Below are 18,180 nucleotides of genomic sequence, written 5' to 3'. Positions count from 1 at the left end.
GTGATGCTTCCATTTTCCATTCGAATTTTTGTGATGCGTTGTTAGGCTTTGAAGCCCCTTAATTGGTTGGCTAAAAATTTACCAGACTTGTCACCATGAACATAGAACCTGACTCTTGCTCTTCAAGATTTGGCGTTCAATTGGGTGAGTGGAAATAAGGTCAAATTTAGTTTGGAGTGCCACCCGTTTTTTATACAGCTCTGGATTTTTAATTTGAGCATATTGTTGATCTATTTCTTTAATTTGATTGGCCAGGTTAAGTCGCTCTTCATGGTCTTTCTTTTCATATTTGCAGTGTAAAAAATTATTTGACCCCTGAGGTATGCTTTCAAAGCGTCTCAAACAACCAGGCTTGAGATTTCAGGTGACGTATTGGTATTAAGGAAAAAGATTATCTGGTCCTCCATAAATTTTACAAAGTCATTATCTGACAGTAAGTCGAATTAAAATGCCAGTGCTTATTTATTTGAGGAACGCCAGGAAGAATTATAGACAGGACAACCGGAGCATAGTCTGATATCACTATGCTCTGATAAATACAGGAACAGCTGATTATCAATTAGAAAGTAGTCAATTCTAGAAAAGGTGTGTTGGGACGTGTGAGAAGAAAGAATATTCTCTCTTATTTGGGTGGAGAAAGCGCCATGCATCAGAGATGCCATAGTTGGAGAGGAAGGACTGAATTAATGAGGCAGATTTGCTTAGTACTTGGGGAACAGGAGACAATCAATCCAGCACTGGATCTAACCAACAGTTGAAGTCTCCACTTAGTATGTGAGAGTATGAACTCAAATCAGGCAGCGCAGAAAAAAAACTTTCAAAGAAGTCCACATCATCTGAGTTAGGAGCATATATGTTAGCCAACACTACCAGTGTGTTATATAATTTCCCTGAAACAATGACGAAATGGCCGTTTGTATCTGATATTGTGTTGTGGAGCTCAAAGGGAACGTTTTGATTTATGAGAATCCACCCCCCCCCCCACCGGCTTTAGCCTGAAAATTGGAGTGAAAGTGCTGCCCCGCCCATCGTGACTTAAGACGGGAATTATCAGAACTGCGAATGTGTGTTTCTTGTAGAAATGCAATTGCTGTGTTAAACTGTTTGAGATGTGAGAACATTTTCCTTCTTTTAACAGGATGATTCAGCCCCTTGACATTCCAGCTTACAAAATTTAACGGATTAACCATTCTCCTTTAAAAAGGGTAACAGGTTGATAGGCATAAGCAGTGTCACGTTTTCGGGTATCAGCTCTAAGACAAAAGTGTAATACAAAGAGAAACAGGGCAGAAGTAAATCCTGTATAACAAGGACTTATAAGAGTTCTTAAAACAAAACCGGCATTGGAGTACCCTCCCCCCACCCCCCAATGCACAAGACAGCTGCTAGAGAACCTAGCAGCAAGTTCTTAAGAACAATGATCATCCAATAGTACAACTTCCTGTCAGGCGTAGTGTCTTCAACTCCATTATTGTTATTTAAAGGAAATGGTAAGCATTCAGCACTCCTAAACTGTGCTTAGTGAGAGATAGAACAATTCCCCCATGGTTTATTAAACATGGTTCTAAAAATTGAACCATAAAATGGAATTATAAACTGATATTTGAAAAACAACAGACTTTACCCAGTGCTCTTCCCGCAAAAGGTTGTAGAGTTCACTGAATTGGAGGTAAAGGAAATACTTGAGAGAGAGAGAGAGCAGACTGAATGAGTATTATTCCACCTATCATGGTAGTCAATACCTAACAGGACCAAGTCACACCAGACCTCACTGTCCAAGCACTGCAAATGTTACCAGGCAGAGAGTATAGGAGAAAATATTTTATAAAGAATCCAGTGTAGTGGGGAGGCTATCAATGCATTTCTGTGCTTCTCCGTTTGGCTGCCGACTGGAAGTCATCTCTAACTGATAAACTTTAACACAAAGAAAAACACAGGTAGGTACATGAAACATTACAACCTGCATGGTTTCCTTCGAAGTCACATACCATCCTTACTTGAAATATATCAACAGTCCTTCAGGCCTAAATCTTGAAATTAAATTCTTAATTGCACTGTTGGAGTACATTCACCAGAGGAATTGTATTATCATTTCAAGGGCAATTGGAGACGACAATGATACCTACATTCCCCCCCCACAAAAAATAAAGACTAGTATAAATTAATCACACTTTGCAATAATGAGTGCATGCTTCTACCATCATAAAATAGGCAGGGTGAAACCTTCTGCAGGGTGCAATGAAGTAGCAATTGAAGGCACTCATTTTTAACTTCTTGTACAATTGATTTCTAATGGAGCTGAAAAAATGTCTCCACTGTGTTGGTACTTTGCTTAATGTATGCTGTTTCGCAATGTAATAAATGTTTTAATCCTTGCATGGTTAAAGGAAATTACAATAATTTAATGCTATTGTCTGGTAGATAGGGAGCATTGTGGTTACAACCCTGTTAATTACCTGACAATGCATTAACTTTATGAGGTAATTTGATTCAAAATTGGTTAAACAGTAATGAAGCAGGTATTTCTAGAAAAGACACAAGTTAAAAAAATATATATACTCTCATTTTACTTGTTTTTCTTCCTTTTATTACTTAACATGAGGATCTGGCAGTTCCAGAATTATGAGGATCAGGATTTGTCAGTTTCAACTACTAAATATTTCAGTTGGTGAGTTTGAAATAAGCAGCAGCATTTGACAAGTGCACCAGTTCCTTATTTCATCTCCTCAGGAATTATCAGGAGTAGCAAATGATCTTTTCATTGATGTGTAATGGTTAATGTGGGAAGTCATACAATGGCTGATGTGAGGGATCTGGGCTGTCTCAGCTGATTATCAGTCTACTATGCGGATGTTAATTATCTGAATGAGAAAAGGACCACTATGCTTGCGTGGGTTCTATGATTTAGAAGCCTCCTTGAGAAAAGCATCTCTTTATTAGGGAGTCATTAATTGTTCATGCATTTAAAGCCTTTGTCCTCAGTTATGCTGGCAGATGAGGCTGATGGTATTCTGCAAAGACTTACTCCTGGTTCTTTGACTTGTTCATCATGTTTCTCTAGCTCTGGATCTATGTGTTGCTCTTCCTCCACCAATGGCTGAAGTCCTAAGATTGCTAGCTTATGCAGTACACAGTGAAGTCTCTACATACAATAGATACCCCTGCACTTAATCTCACTTTTGGAAGACCAGTAGCATTTTTCACAATTCTGGTACCTACTGTACATGACTCTCAATGTGGTATTGCTCAGCACTATTTTAGGACTATGAAATTAGATGTTGAATGTACCCTTATCCCCCAAAATTCACCTCTCTGGAAAGTGTTGGCCATGACAATCTTGTGCCAGTTTGATCTCGTTGAAGATGGATGCATCATGTGTGCTTCTCGGAAACATGGTTTTAAACATGCAGAAGATCTTCTAATGATTCACAATCCTTTGAAGATTGAGGGGCTAGAAATATTTCTTGTTGATTAACAAGATAGACTGAGGATAGCAATCTTAATACACACATGAATGTGATCACCATCACTCTGTCTGCATTTGTGGGAAGTTAGCTTCCCTAACTAAACCTATTGTCCAAGATGCCACTACATTATTACTGAAATTAAAAAAATATATATATATTAACTCATCTCTGTACAAATCCAATAACTGGGTAAATTCTTATATCCTATTTTACAATCAGTGCAATTTAAGACCATAAGATACAGGAGCAGAAGTAGCCATTCAGCCCATCGAGTCTGCTCCACCATTCAATCATGGGCTGATCCAATTCTTCCAGTCATTCCCACTCTCCTGCCTTCTCCTCATACCCTCTGATGCCCTGACTAATCAAGATTCTATCAATCTCTGCTTTAAATGCACCCAATGACTTTGCTTCCATAGCCACTCTTGGCAATAAATTCTACAGATTTACCACCCTCTGACTAAAGTAATTTCTCCGCATCCCTGTTCTAAATAGGCGTCCTTCAGTCCTGAAGTGGTGCCCTCTTGTCCTAGACTCCCCTTCCATGGGAAATAACTTTGTCATATCTAATCTGTTCAGGCCTTTTAACATTTGGAATGTTTCTGTGAGATCCCACCTCATTCTCCTGAACTCCAGGGAATACAGCCCAAGGAGCTGCCAGATGTTTCTCATGCGGTAACCCTTTCATTCCTGGAACCATTCTCGTGAATCCTCTCTGAACCCTCTCCAATGTCAGTATATCCTTTCTAAAATAAAGAGCCCAAAACTGCACACAATACTCCAAGTGTGGTCTCACCTATACCTTACAGAGCCTCAACATCACATCCCTGCTCTTATATTCTATCTCTAAAATAAATGCCAACATTACATTTGCATTCTTCACCACCAACTCAACTTGGAGGTTAACCTTTAGGGTCTCCTGCACAAGGACTCCCAAGTCCCTTTGCATCTCTGCATTTTGAATTCTCTCCCCATCTAAATAATAGTTGGACCATTTATTTCTTCCACCAAAGTGCATGACCATACACTTTCCAACATTGTATTTTATTTGCCACTTCTTTGCCCATTCCCCTAAACTATCTAAGTCTCTCTGCAGGCTCTCTGTTTCCTCAACACTACACGCTGCTCCACCTATCTTTGTATTATCGGCAAATTTAGCCACAAATCCATTAATACCATAGTCCAAATCATTGACATACATCGTAAAAAGCAGCAGTCCCAACACCGACCCTTGTAGAACTCCACTGGTAACCAGCAGCCAGACAGAATAGGATCCCTTTATTCCCACTTCCTGTTTTCTGCTGATAAGCCAATGCTCTACCCATGCTAGTAACTTCCTTGTAATTCCATGGGCTCTTATCTTGCTAGCAACCTCATGTGCAGCTCCTTGTCAAAGACCTTCTGAAAATCCAAGTATACTACATCTACCTCATCTCCTTTGTCTACCCTGCTTGTAATTTCCTCAAAGAATTGAAGTAGGTTAGTCAGGCAGGATATTCCTTTCAGGAAACCATGCTGCCTTTGGCCTATCTTGTCATGTGCCTCCAGGTACTCTGTAATCTCATCCCTAACAATTGATTCCAACAACTTCCCAACCACTGATGTCAGGCTAACAGGTCTATAGTTTCCTTTCTGCTGCCTCCCACCCTTCTTAAATAGTGGAGTAACATTTGCAAATTCCCAGTCAATTGGTACAATGCCAGAATTTAGTGATTCTTGAAAGATAATTTTTAATACCTCCACAATCTCTCCAGCTATTTCCTTCAGAACCAGAGGCTGCATTCCATCACATCCAGGAGATTTATCCACCCTCAGACCATTAAGCTTCCTGAGCACCTTCTCAGTTGTAATTTTCACTGCACAAACTTCACTTCCCTGACACTCTTGAATGTTCAGTATACTGCAGGTTCTTCCATTGTGAAGACTGTGCATTAATGAAAAAATGTTCATTACTGAGAAATGGCAGATGCAACTCAAACAAATATGAAGTGTTGCCCTTTGGGAGACCACTGATAATGGCAGGACTCATAACAGAGATGACATGCAGAGAGATCTTGGATCCAAGTCCATAGATCCCTGAGAGTAGCTACACAGGTAGATATAGTGGTAAAGAAGGCATATGGCATGATTGCCTTTAATAGCTGAGGTGCAGAGTTCAAGAGTTAGAAAATTATGTCAAAGTGTTTTGAAACACTAGTTAGGCTGCATCTGGAGTATTGCAAAACACACAAAATGCTGGAGGAACTCAGCAGGCCAGGCAGCATCTATGGAAAAAAGTACAGTCGACGTTTCGGGCCAAGAACCTTCAGTCCTGCTAAAGGGTCTCAGCTTGAAAAATCAACTGTTTTCCATAGATGCTCCCTGACCTGCTGAGTGTCTCCACTTGCTGATATATTGCTGAGTGCTGAGTGCAATTTTCTCTTGTTTTTTGTTTCTGGAATGCTGCATTTAGTTTTGATCGCCCCATTATAGGAAGGATGTGAAAGCTTTGGAGAGCTTGCAGAGGGGTTTACCAGGATGTCGCCTGGATTAGCTGGCATGTGCTATAAGGAGAGGTTGGACAAATGGAGATTGTTTTCTCTGGAGTGGCAGAGGCTGAAGGCAAATCTGATAGACATTTATAAGATTATGAGAGGCATAGATAGGGTTGAAATGTCTAACACTACAGGATATACGTTTAAGATGAGAGGGGGATGGTGTTGGAGGCAAACATGATACAGGTACCTAAGAGGCTCTAAGACAGGCACATGAATGTGTAGGAAATGGAAGGATATGAATATTGTATGGACAGTTTAGCTGGGCATTTAATTATTAATTTAATTAGCCTGGCAAAACATTGTGGGCCAAAAGGCCTGTTCTTGTGCTGTACTCTTCTATGTATGTGGAACCCAGTTAATTTGGAAACAGATAGATGGTGAGTTCTATTATTATTTACAAGGTACAGTACATAAATTATTTTAAGTAAAGGTAGAAGTACAAATATCTCAGTTTTCTGGAGAAACCATATTGGTAATGGAGTTGCAAATACCCTAAAGAGGTTGGACAGAGTGAATATTTTAATACTACAGTAACAGAATGACTTTGGAAGCCAATTGATGATTAAAAATGAATAGAAAAAATATTCTGTTGAAATAATGAAGAGATCTAATTATAGGGAATGAAGTGCAATAATCCCTAAAATATCTACCAGGCTGTCAAATCTTATTAGACTTTTTAACAGGCTGATAAATGGAAGCATTTTGAAATTCCCTAGAGGTCAATTTATTTAAAATCCGATATAAAAGCATATGTAGATATGTATTTTGAAGAAGTTAATCAGTTTGTGAAAATAGCTGTAATTGTGAAAATCCCTTTGCATTACTTGCTCAAAGGAAGCAATAAACTGAGTAGCACTGCTGACATATGAGAAGAATGTTTGACAATAGCATGCTAGAATAAGCCCAAAATAATAAATGCTGCAGACAAGGGGTTAAAACAATGGACTGAATTAAGATGCCTGACACATTTGTCACTTGGCTCTATCACTAGCATCTACTAACCTGGATGTGCTGATCTCCCCCAGCATTGTAATCTTAGAGCAACCAGAGCTGGGACTGGATCAGAGCCTCCATTCATTTGAATAAGAATTGCCAACCAGAAATTAGATGGAAAAGAGTATTTTTTTACAGTTTAATTTAATGTTTAAGTTATTACTTAATACTCTAATGAGTCTTCATTTAATTACCTCTTTAGGAAAAAATGTTAATTTTAAACTTTTAATTATTTATATCTGCTTAAAACATTTCTTCATTTTTTTCTTTTTGCTGTAAATGCTTGCAAGAAAACGAATCTCAATATATTACACGGTAATATATATGCATTTTGATTAAAAATTTATTTTGAACTTTGAAATGCTATCAACTGCTGTAGGCCATCTAGCTCTAAGCATCATATATAACAGCAAAATCATGAAGATCATGGCTTGTGTGCTGGATTTAAGGTCTTGACCTCCAAATACCGTTTTCCCAAAAGGACCAAAAACTGCGCTGGCACAGTAATAGTAGTGGTAAACCTCATCATTGATGTTTGCCTTCAACTAGACATTGCCCCTGAGAAATAGGAAGCATTTCATATTTTCCAGGCTCTTGTCATGAATTTTTATTGAGAGCAGTATGGTGCGACGTGACCTTAACCTTGTGGCCCATCCACCTGTTTCAGTGAAAGCCTCAATGGTAGTATAGGTTGTCTCTTAAGTTTATTTTTAAAAAATTTCTACCTTACATTCAAATCTCAGTATTGTTCCAGTCTCAACATTCCTCCAAAACTGCTCCATCTATGTATTTCTTCAACAAATCTTTCTGAATTCCTCCATACATTATATAGACCATCATTGGCTATAAGATGAAAACAGAAAATACTAAAAGCACTCAGCAGGTCAGGCAGCATCCAAAGGGAGGAAAACAGAGTCAACTTTTTATCAGCAGAACAGATTGCTGTATGAAGGGTTTTTTAGCTGAACTTCAGCTATTTCTCTCTCTACTAAGGTAGCTTGACCTGCTGAGTATTCCAGCTTCTATTTCAGCATCTGCAATCTTTTTGGTCCCAACTGGCTCTAAAAAATGCTTTAGAGAGCCACTTTCTAGAGATAAAGCAAGATTAAAAAATGGTATTTTCACCCAATGCATCAAACATTTGGGTCTTATGATGGGATCTGCCACGGTTAAGCTCACATATAGTACACACGTTAGTGTGAAATTAATTGCCACCAGCTGAAAGTTGTTGCTTATATATTGTTCTTGGGTAGCACCAAAATGTTAACACAGTTTGAAGTATTACATTTTTGGAACAGAATATGCTCTCTTGATTTAGAAATTAAAAGTTAAAGTATAGTGATCTAAAATGAATAAAGGGTTTGATGGAATAGATAAAAGTTGTTATTTCTGGTTGTGAAAATCAGAACATGAGATGTGAACCCAATAATTGCAGATAAATTGTTCTGGAGTAAAATATATAGCTAAATTGAAATAGCTCTATACAAACAATTATAACCTGGATACGTAATTTTATTCCTAAAAATAAGCAATTTCATCCCTAGTAATTGGATGATATCAGAGCAAGAAAGCATTTCAGACATCTGAAAGAAATTATGAATTTTATACAGACTCAACAAAGTATTGAAAGCTCACTGAGTTTGATAAAGCTTCAACAGCAGGTTTGACAGTGCATTTCTTGGATTTTCCAAAATTTGTGCCTATACGTCAGACACAGAGTAAGCTATGCTAAAGGAACTACAGGTGCACTCAATATTTGATCTCGTTGAGCAATTTGTTTTTTGCTGGTTCATTTACTTAATGCACAAACATTGTGTTATGCAATAGATTTTGCAGTATGCAGCTGGTGCTTTGTCAGTAGTGTTCACATTTCAGATAATATATTAAAGCAAGCAATGTGCATATTGTAAAAACACACACTGCATTCGCAAATAATGCACTCCAGCACAGAAACATGCTCTTCAGCCTATTTAGTCTGTGCCAAACTATAATTCTTTCTAGTCCATTGACCTGTAGCTGCACCCTAGTCATCCTTCACCCTCCCATTCACGTACTTATCCAAACTTCTCTTAAATGCTGAAATGGAAATGCATCCACCACTTCCAATGGCAGCTCATTTCATCTTAATATATTTTGAATATTTACATAATATGGCAAATGAGAGCACAGACTGTTCTGTTGTTATAGTTTAATTAATTTATCTTGAAGAGTTGAGATACGGAATTTCATCTATTCAATTCACATGCAACTTCTATTTCACATTCCAGCAACTTTGACAGATAATCTGGATGCTCTTAAGCGCACATAATTATAATTGCTAGAATATGACACAATAATGTTACATTTGTAAAGTGGAACAATCACAAACATTCTACCTTGTCAGGCAAGATATAATACTGATGACAACTATACACAGAACCATTACTCTGGAGATGGTCTGGAGCATACTGTATATTGTAATAGATTTAAGTAGCCAGTAATAACAGCCTGCATCTTGTGGCTGATGAAGGAGTGAGAAATATCAGCAGGGTGAATGTTTTTACAACAGCAACCTTGCACTCAATGTCAGTAAGACCAAAGAACTGATTGTGGACTTTAGTAAGGGGAAGTCCAGGAAACATACAACAGTCCTATCAAGGGATCAGCAGTTCAAAGGGTGATAAGTTTCAAGTTCCTTGGTGTCATCATCTCTGAAGATCTATCCTGGGCCCAACAATTACAAAGAAGGCATGACAGCTGCTATATTTCATTTGGAGCTTGAGGAGACTTGGTATGTCAACAAAGACTCTAGCTCATTTCTACAGATGTACTGTAGAGAGCATTCTAACAGGTTGCATCATTATCTGTTATAGAGGGGTCACTGCACAGGATTAGAAAGCTGCAAAAGGTTGTAAGCTCAGCCAGCTCCATCAAGGGCACTAGCCTCCCCAGCATTGAGGACATCTTCAAAAGGCAATGCCTCACAATGGTGACATCCATCATTAAGGACCCCCATCATCCAGGACATACCCTCTTCTAAATGCTACCATCAAGGTACAGGAGTCTGAAGACAAACATTTAACATTTCAGGAGCAGCTTCTTCCCCTCTACTATCAGATTTGTGACTGGACAATGAACCCGTGCACACTTGTTCACTACTGATTTTCTGTTTTTTGCTCTTTTTGCACTACTTATTTAAGGTAATTTTCATTATATATTTCTTATTGTAATTTATAGCTTTTTAAAACTTATCATGATTGCAACATACTGCTGCCGCAAAACAACATATTTCATGACATATGCTAGTGATATTAAACCTGATTCTGATTCTGAATAGTGCTTGCTGTTCATTTGCTGGAAGAATGCAGAGTTACTGGAGGTTTTGAGCATCCACAGGACTCTGCACCCTACAGGGCATTAGCCACATATAAGTACACAAAGCAGACCGAAGAATCATCACTGATCCAAGTTTAAACAAAGAAATATGAACGAGGAATCATACATTAAATTTCAATCACATGCTGAAAGTAAAATTACAATTGGGGAGGAATACTATCGATTATAGATAAAGTGGTGGACAAGAATATCATCTATAATTTACTGATAACACCACTGTTGTTGGTTGAATCTTAGATGGGAACAAGGAAGCGGGCATATGAATCTTAGATGGGGGTAAGTTAGATAGATTGGCTGTTTAAATGGTGTTGCAACAACAAACTCACAATCTATGTTAGCAAGAACAAAGAACTGATTATGGATTTCACAAAGGGGAAATTGGGAGAACGCACACTAGTTCTCATTGAGGAGTCAGCAGTGGATAGCATGAGCAGCTTCAAGTTCCTGGCTGTCAACATCTTAGAAGATCTATCCTGAGTCCAACACACTGATGCAATCATGAAGAAGGCACACCTACGGCTGTACTTCATTAGGAGTTTGAGGAAATTTGGTGTGTTACCGAAGACACATACAATTTCTATTGATGTACAGTATGTTGGAGTGCATTCTAACTGGTTGCATCATAGCCAGGAAAGGAGGCCCCAATGTACTGGATTAAAAGAAGTTGAGGAGGCTCGTGGACTCAGCTAGTCCATGGGCACAACTTCCTCACTACTGAGGACATCTGCACAAGGCAGTGCCTGAAAAAGGTGGCATTCATCCATAGTTTGAGGACCCACACTGTGCAGGATGTCCTCTTCTCATTATTACCATCAGGGAGGAGGTACAGGACCCTGAAGTCTCACACTCAATAGCTCAGGAACAGTTCTTCCCTTTAGCCATCAGATTTCCAAATGGTCCATGAACCATGAACACTATCTCATTATTCCATTATTTGTGCACCATTTAGTTTAGTAATTTACTAGACAATGGGGTGACCCGTTGGGGCACCCTTTGAGAGAAGGGTAATGTAGTTGATGTGACCAGAATGAACATTAAATTTTCCTGAATGCTATTGGTATCACTTTGCTTTGGAAATTGGAGAAGAAAAACTCAGTTTATTAAAGAAGAAAGATGCATAGCAAGGCAAATATAGCTCCTCCTTGTTTAACGAAGGACACTTTTGATGGCATCATTTCTGGTTGATCTGCTACCCTTGTGACTCTCGTTGTCATTCTGGAGACGTGCAGCCCTTTCATCCCCCGTCTCTTCATCTCTTCTGCTGTTTGTTGTTTGACTCTGATCCTGGAGACGTGCATTTCTCAGCTCCTTTGTCTCTTCCTCTCTCCTCCTCCTGTGCCTGTGCTGTCATTCTGGAGATGTACATGCCTCTCCTCCTCTGTCTCACCTTCTCTCATCTTTTTTGTCCTGACTCTGATCCTGAAGTCATGCGGCCCTGGCCTCATCTGATTCTTGTTCTCTCCCTCTCCTTGCCGCTTCCTGATGACATGTGACATCATATCACCATAATGTCCCCCTTCTCTTTCCAAGCAGCATAATTAGGCTGACCATATTTTTTTTACCCTAATGCTGGATAGAAGATAAGAAGCAGTAACACCGAAGCCTCCAGGACATTGATTATTCTTGATGATGTGGTTGGCGCTCTCCTAAATGGACGTGATAGTCACTGCTGTCCTTTGACTGCAGCAAAGGGTTTGATGGGTGTCTCAAAGTATGTCATTACAATAAGATTTATTTATCTCTTATTGACGGGTGGCAGTTAAATCTGTCCCAATCCTGCACATTCTGATGCTGATTAGCAGAATGTGACCGCTCGAAATAGAGCTGCCCTACCCTTTTGCTCCACTTGGTGTCGCTGCTGTGAGCATCACGAGTCGCTTCTGAGGCTGGTCGTGCGCATGCGTCGTGGTGTCGCGTCGCAGTTTCCATCATGGCTGACATCGGCTCTTGAGTGAAAGAGGGGCTGTTGATTTTGGCGAGTGAGCAATTTTATACGAATATATAACCCTGAACTTTGCTTGCATTCTGTAAGCGCATTTTAAGTCGATTTAGCCAAAAATAGTGCCACTGTAATGCACCGTTTGCTCTAATTGGAGGTCACAAACAGACAGACAGAGCATGAGAGTTTTAGTAGCATATAATTAGTAATTTTTATGTCTTTACATCTGCTGCCATCAAGCAACATATTTCAAATATAAATTAGTGATAATAAATCTGATTTAGATACACAAAATTAAATTTAGAGAATTATGGACTTTCAGAGAGATTTTTATCAAAATTGTGACTGATTTAATTATTTAAAATTCAGCTCTGAATATTTCAAATAACTTTTTCTGACATGTTCAGAAGGTAACAATGGTTAAGTGATACCACTGTATATTGTTAGTTTGATTTCACTGCTGAGTGTATTGGGTGTAGTACTTTCAAACTGTTATGTGACTACAACTTCCACACTCCCTTTCCTTAACTGCACATGTTCCAGATTCAGATGGTACTGACCAATTTATTCCATAATAACAGGATGTACAGTTCACTTCACTATTACTCTTTATATAAAGTCCAAGCCAATATACGCTTTTCAGATTGATAATATTATGCAGCTAACATTTTCTTTTATTTAAATCACCATCATCACATATGAACCAGATAAAAACAAAACTTAGTATGGTATAAAAATAGGAAATATTGGAAATACTTAGTAGATATCATCTGTATAGAATAAGTAGAAATAACATCGTAGCTCATTAAGCTTTCAGATTTGATGAGGAATCATTTACCCCGAAGCAATAACTCATTTCACCTCACAGAACACATTTCAAAACTGCTTTAGAGAACTAATGTTTTCTATTTCTGTTTTTCAACATTTATGGTCTTTTATTAAAATAACATAAATACTGGAACTATGAACATTTCTTGGTGTACCATTTTGAGTATATTACCATTGAGAGGTATTAAATAATGAGCTATCAAGAAAAGTTTCTATGGATTGGTGAGTCAGTTTTATTATTGCCATTTTTATGATGAGTTAAATTTGTAAGACTAGACTTACCACTTCTCTGGATGACCAATGTGGTTTCCACTCCAACTGAACATTCCTTAAGAATTTCCACAACTTGTGCATGCCCAAGATTTTGTACATTCTGCTGATTAATCTCCACTATCAGATCACCTTCATTAAGGCCACCACATCCTTGAACATCTAAGATCTGTTTTACTCGTTGTCCTGAAGGACTGTCTGCAATGGTGAATCCAAAGCCTTGTGCTCCTTTCACAATAGCAATTGTCATGAATTCAGACTGAGCAGCACCTGATGAGGCCATTGAAATGCTGTCCTCTTGAACTGCTGATAAGGTTCCATCCATCTGGCCATCAGTGGGCATTGGATTAAGAGAATGCAAATGTCGGTCAGAGATATCTGGTGCAGACCGAGAAGTCCGGGAAGTAAACTCCACATACGTGTCTGAATTATTGCGCCCATTTATTTGGGCTGGTTGCCGATCTACTATTGTTATAGGAGGCACCATACTGTTGCTTGGGTCATCAGGGTCAAAGGGTAAAAGATAACCACGGCATAGTACAAGATTGACACATTGACCAATTGGGACGGATTGGAAAATTTTGACTACTTCAGCATGAGTGTGCCCAAGTACACAAATGTCATTTATATAGACAATCACATCACCTGAGGGGAGAGAAAGAAACAGGAACATAATGAAAAAATGTGTAATACATGACATGAAGTTAAAGATATGCTTTATTTCTTCGTCACCCAATTTAGAGTGCCCTAATTGCTGCGTTAATAGGTGCTGCAGAATAACTGTGAATTAAAGTGATTAAATGAACTAAAAGGAGCTTCAGATAATAATTATCCTATGATTTTGTAGAGTTCTAGTGCAATGGCTCCACGTGTGACAATCAAACATGGCAGGAGATAATAAGATAAGAAAGGTTGAGGATTGAAATATTTCTTATGCCCTACACTTACAAGATTTGCAGGAATGTCATTGATAAATAATTCATGTAATAAAACTTGGGAAAATATTTAACAAACATACTTAAGTTGAAATTGTTTAACTAAGATTGGAGAGTTCTGACTTAAAATACTAAATGAGATCACACCTTATTTAGCAACTATTTAAAAAGAATCTCCAGGACTTACTTTAATTAACTTAGCTTGAGAAACATAAATGTTAACAGAGATATTTACAAATTTAGTATCAGATCTAACTATCATAATCACATACAAGTCGATGTGTACCATTCAGTAAACTCTTCTTCTTAAATCAGGAGACACAAGAAAACTGTAGCTGTTGTAATCTGGAGTAAAGGTCAAACTGTTGGAGGAACTCAGCATGTCAACAAAATCTATGGAAGGAAAAGAATGACTGGGACCCTGAATCAGGACAGAGAGTGTAGAGGGAAGAGAGCCAAAATAAAGAGGTGAGGGGGGAGATGAGACAGGGCCGACAGATGATAGGTTGAACCAAGTGAGGTGACAGATGATGAGCAGATAAGACTTACAGAAGCCTAACTAATCTAAAGGATCTATGTGATTGCTTTTCTCCAGGAATGGTCTGTTCAAATATCAGAAGCTTATTTTCCCAAATTCTTTAATAGTCCAATTTTACCAGCATATATCATTAATTTTAATTATCTGATAACTTTTAAGAAGTTTGTGGGTTTCTATTGAAGGACTTGATGCACATCATGTATATCAGAAGGACTAGTGGGAATTTGCAGGTGGGTTGCCAATTTAGACTTTTTAAAAACAGGCTATCTAAGTCTGCTACTCTCTTAGAGGACCAGAACCTTGATGTGATTTGGAGGCTAACTTGCCTCAATGATCCAGAAAGCTATGTTGGCTGGAGTCAGGGCTTTATGCTTTGACTCTTGGTAGGGTCACATGTGCTAAACAGGTCAAAGGGAAAAGGCCAGACTAAGAGTGGTCCACAAGTCCTCCAGGTTCGGGACTTCACCTCAAGGCTAATAACCCTGAATGCACAAACAAAACCGTTGTGGAAATACCAATGAAGAATCCTTCTTCGTCTGTGTGTGATGGTGTTCCTGAGTCTCCACCAAAGACTTGCATGGCTGACAGTAGTGAAAACTGAGAGAAAGCTACTGGCATGATAAAGGAAGCCCTGAACACTGCCAAGACCAAGGTCAAAATTGGTGGCCAAGAACAGACAGAGATGGAGGACCTTCATTGCTGCCTTGTTACGAACCCCGTAACTGGGTGACTTACCAGCAAAGATAGAGACATCCGTTGGAGTCTGATGATACTATTTTTAACAGTACTTATTAGTAAAAATACACAAAAATAATATCAATGCAAATATACAGATAATATACGTCGTCAATACTAACCCTAAAAGTGCGGGTATAATAATAATCAATAAGAAATAAGCTCTATCGTTGTCTAGGGGATAATGAATTGTCCGATGGAAATATAAAGTTCGTTTCAGTTCACACAGGCTCCAGTGTTTGTTCGTCGCTGTGTTGCAGGTGTTGGAGAGAGAGAGAGATAGAAGAATGGGAACAGTTACCGCTATTGTTTTTGCCAACCTTCCTTTATGATTTCGATCCGTCGGTGTCTCGTTGTTGTGGCCGTTCAAGTATGACCCCTCCTTTAGCTAAACTGTTCTTCCGTGATGAGCCCGCCACCCAGGCAAGGGAGGACGCACATGAGCTCTCACCGGCTTTCGCTATAAAACGCTGTCACTGGATTTCTAGCGTTTCTCCTGGTGCATCTGAGGGGTGTTCCCCAGACCCTCCTTTTATCCTCACTCACGGGGTCTCAGATGTCAATCAGGTTGGGATGATGCAATCCCTCAACCAGACCACTCTGGTTGTCCCTGAGGGGTTTCAATGAATAGTACAGTACTCAATACACAATTCCTTCTCCAAGAGACAATAGCAGTAATCAGTGGTTCCATTCCGCTTCTGTTAGGAGACATTCCACCTTGTTGTGTATTCTGCGTTGTCTATAACAACTGCCTTTGCTGTGATCCTGCGTCTCTCTCTCTCTCTCTCATTTCCTGACATGCTGTGTATCTCTCTCATTTTCTGGGTCTCAGAACCGAAATAATAGCGATCTTGCGATTCTCAAAAAGGGGGGGGGGGCGACTTTGCTCCCTTCATTCATAACAGCCCTAAATCCCTAAATGCCAGTAGTGTAAGGGGCAGTAAGTAAGTCAGCTGTAGGCAATTATATTCTATTCCCCATTCTGGTTACCCTCACACCCCTTCTCTTCTCCTATCCCACCATCCTCGGGTTCTCCACCACCTGCCTGTTATTCCATGGTCCACTGTCCTCTCCTCTTATAAAACCTGGATGATTGATTATGGACTCAGTAATAGGTGGGTGTTAATTCTCACCTTTTCAGTGACACTCAATTCCCATGAGACAAGGAAAAAATTGATGCACACTCAAGACATCATAATGCACTTTATAGTCAATGAAGTACTTAATATTGATCAACACAGTGAAGACTAGAGGAATCAAGCAGATAAAAGTTGACTGAAATCTGATTTCAAGATAATTAACATAGAATGTAACTGTATTTCTACTGGGTATGGGAGAACATGGATGTAGGATCCTATTTGATGCCAGTTAACCTACTGTAGTATTTAATTCTGCTTTCCAGTCCTTATTCCTGCCTTTCATTTTAAATTACTTTGTCTAAAGAAGAATAAAACACAAGAGCAAACCCAAAAATGAAGCTGAGGCACCAGAGCTCAGGGAACACCATTTAATTTTAGGTATGAAAGTTAGAAGTATAGACACAGAAAAAGATATAACAGCACATATTGGAGGAAGCTCCTGGTTGCTCATGCAGCAATTAACTTTGTTATGAAAATGACGTCCTTAACCTAAGTTGGTAACATCTGTACCTTTTATGGTGCACTCACCCATTTCCATTTTGCCATCCATTGCAGCTGGTCCTTCCGGTATCACACTTTTCACTTGCAGAAACTCATCAGGCTCATCACCACCAATAATGGTGAATCCAAATCCCATGTTGCTCTTTTTCAGTGAAGTTGTAAGAAATGTTCCCTTCAGCTGTGAAACATCCCGAGTGAAGAGTGGCTTTTCTATGTTGATAATACAAACAAAAACAAACACATTATAAAAAATCCTTACAAAACTTGAGCCATCACAGTGTTAAAGGCCCTGAGAGTGTGTGGTTTTTGTTTTTAACCCTTTTTAAAACAATTCTGAAAAAATTAAAATAGTTAATAATTTTATAATAATTGATGCAAATGAATAACTGATTTCAATTCTCTTCATCCTTGATTAGAGAATATGCTATTTGAATAATATGAAAGAGAAAGGGTTAAAAACAATGACTGTAACAATGCTGTGAGCAGGTAACAGAAAACCACATTTCACTTCCAGTGTCTTTGACAACAAATAATAAGCTGTGATGTAGAATTCCCCACTACAAATGTCTGCTTTACAACAGTGCAGCTTGACTATGAAGTTGCACTTTGACATACCATACAGCCTGTACATTCCAGCACTGTCACTCCGATACTGAGACAGGTCATTCGTACTGCGCGACCGCTGAGGCAGAGAGCCTGGGCAGGTATGTTTGGGTCTAGGTAATGTTGATGATGAGCCTTCTACAGTTATAAAGGAGAAAAACCCTCATTCTTAGGCCTTGATCTTATGAATAATGATTATACTCTATAGAATATTGATAGTTCCATGCTACAATTCAAAAGAACATTTATCTTCAGCAATTCCAGTAAGTCCTAGTTTGTAGCTACAGCTTCATTTCTGCTATGATTGATGCTTTAATAAT

The 18,180-nt window shown here is 38.8% G+C and overlaps 1 protein-coding gene across 20 annotated transcripts in view; it reads right to left on the bottom strand.

Annotated features, from left to right (window-relative positions):
- magi2a (membrane associated guanylate kinase, WW and PDZ domain containing 2a) overlaps positions 1-18,180 on the bottom strand; it is a 556,955-nt gene that overhangs the window by 102,096 nt on the left and 436,679 nt on the right. For 13 of the 20 annotated variants that reach the window (XM_073066607.1, XM_073066606.1, XM_073066590.1 and 10 more), the window contains 3 exons: positions 17,873-17,998; positions 17,285-17,467; positions 13,422-14,054 (listed from right to left, as the gene is read on the bottom strand). In XM_073066607.1, coding sequence (XP_072922708.1) covers positions 13,422-14,054; positions 17,285-17,467; positions 17,873-17,998 — 942 coding nt within the window. The remainder of the gene's footprint in view (positions 1-13,421; positions 14,055-17,284; positions 17,468-17,872; positions 17,999-18,180) is intronic. The other 7 variants (XM_073066594.1, XM_073066596.1, XM_073066597.1 and 4 more) reach the window with 2 other exon arrangements.

Source organism: Hemitrygon akajei, chromosome 14 (assembly GCF_048418815.1).
Source record: "Hemitrygon akajei chromosome 14, sHemAka1.3, whole genome shotgun sequence".
Lineage (NCBI taxonomy): Eukaryota > Metazoa > Chordata > Chondrichthyes > Myliobatiformes > Dasyatidae > Hemitrygon > Hemitrygon akajei.
Note: the sequence above shows the minus strand (reverse complement) of the source record. Positions and strands in the feature narration are given on the sequence as shown.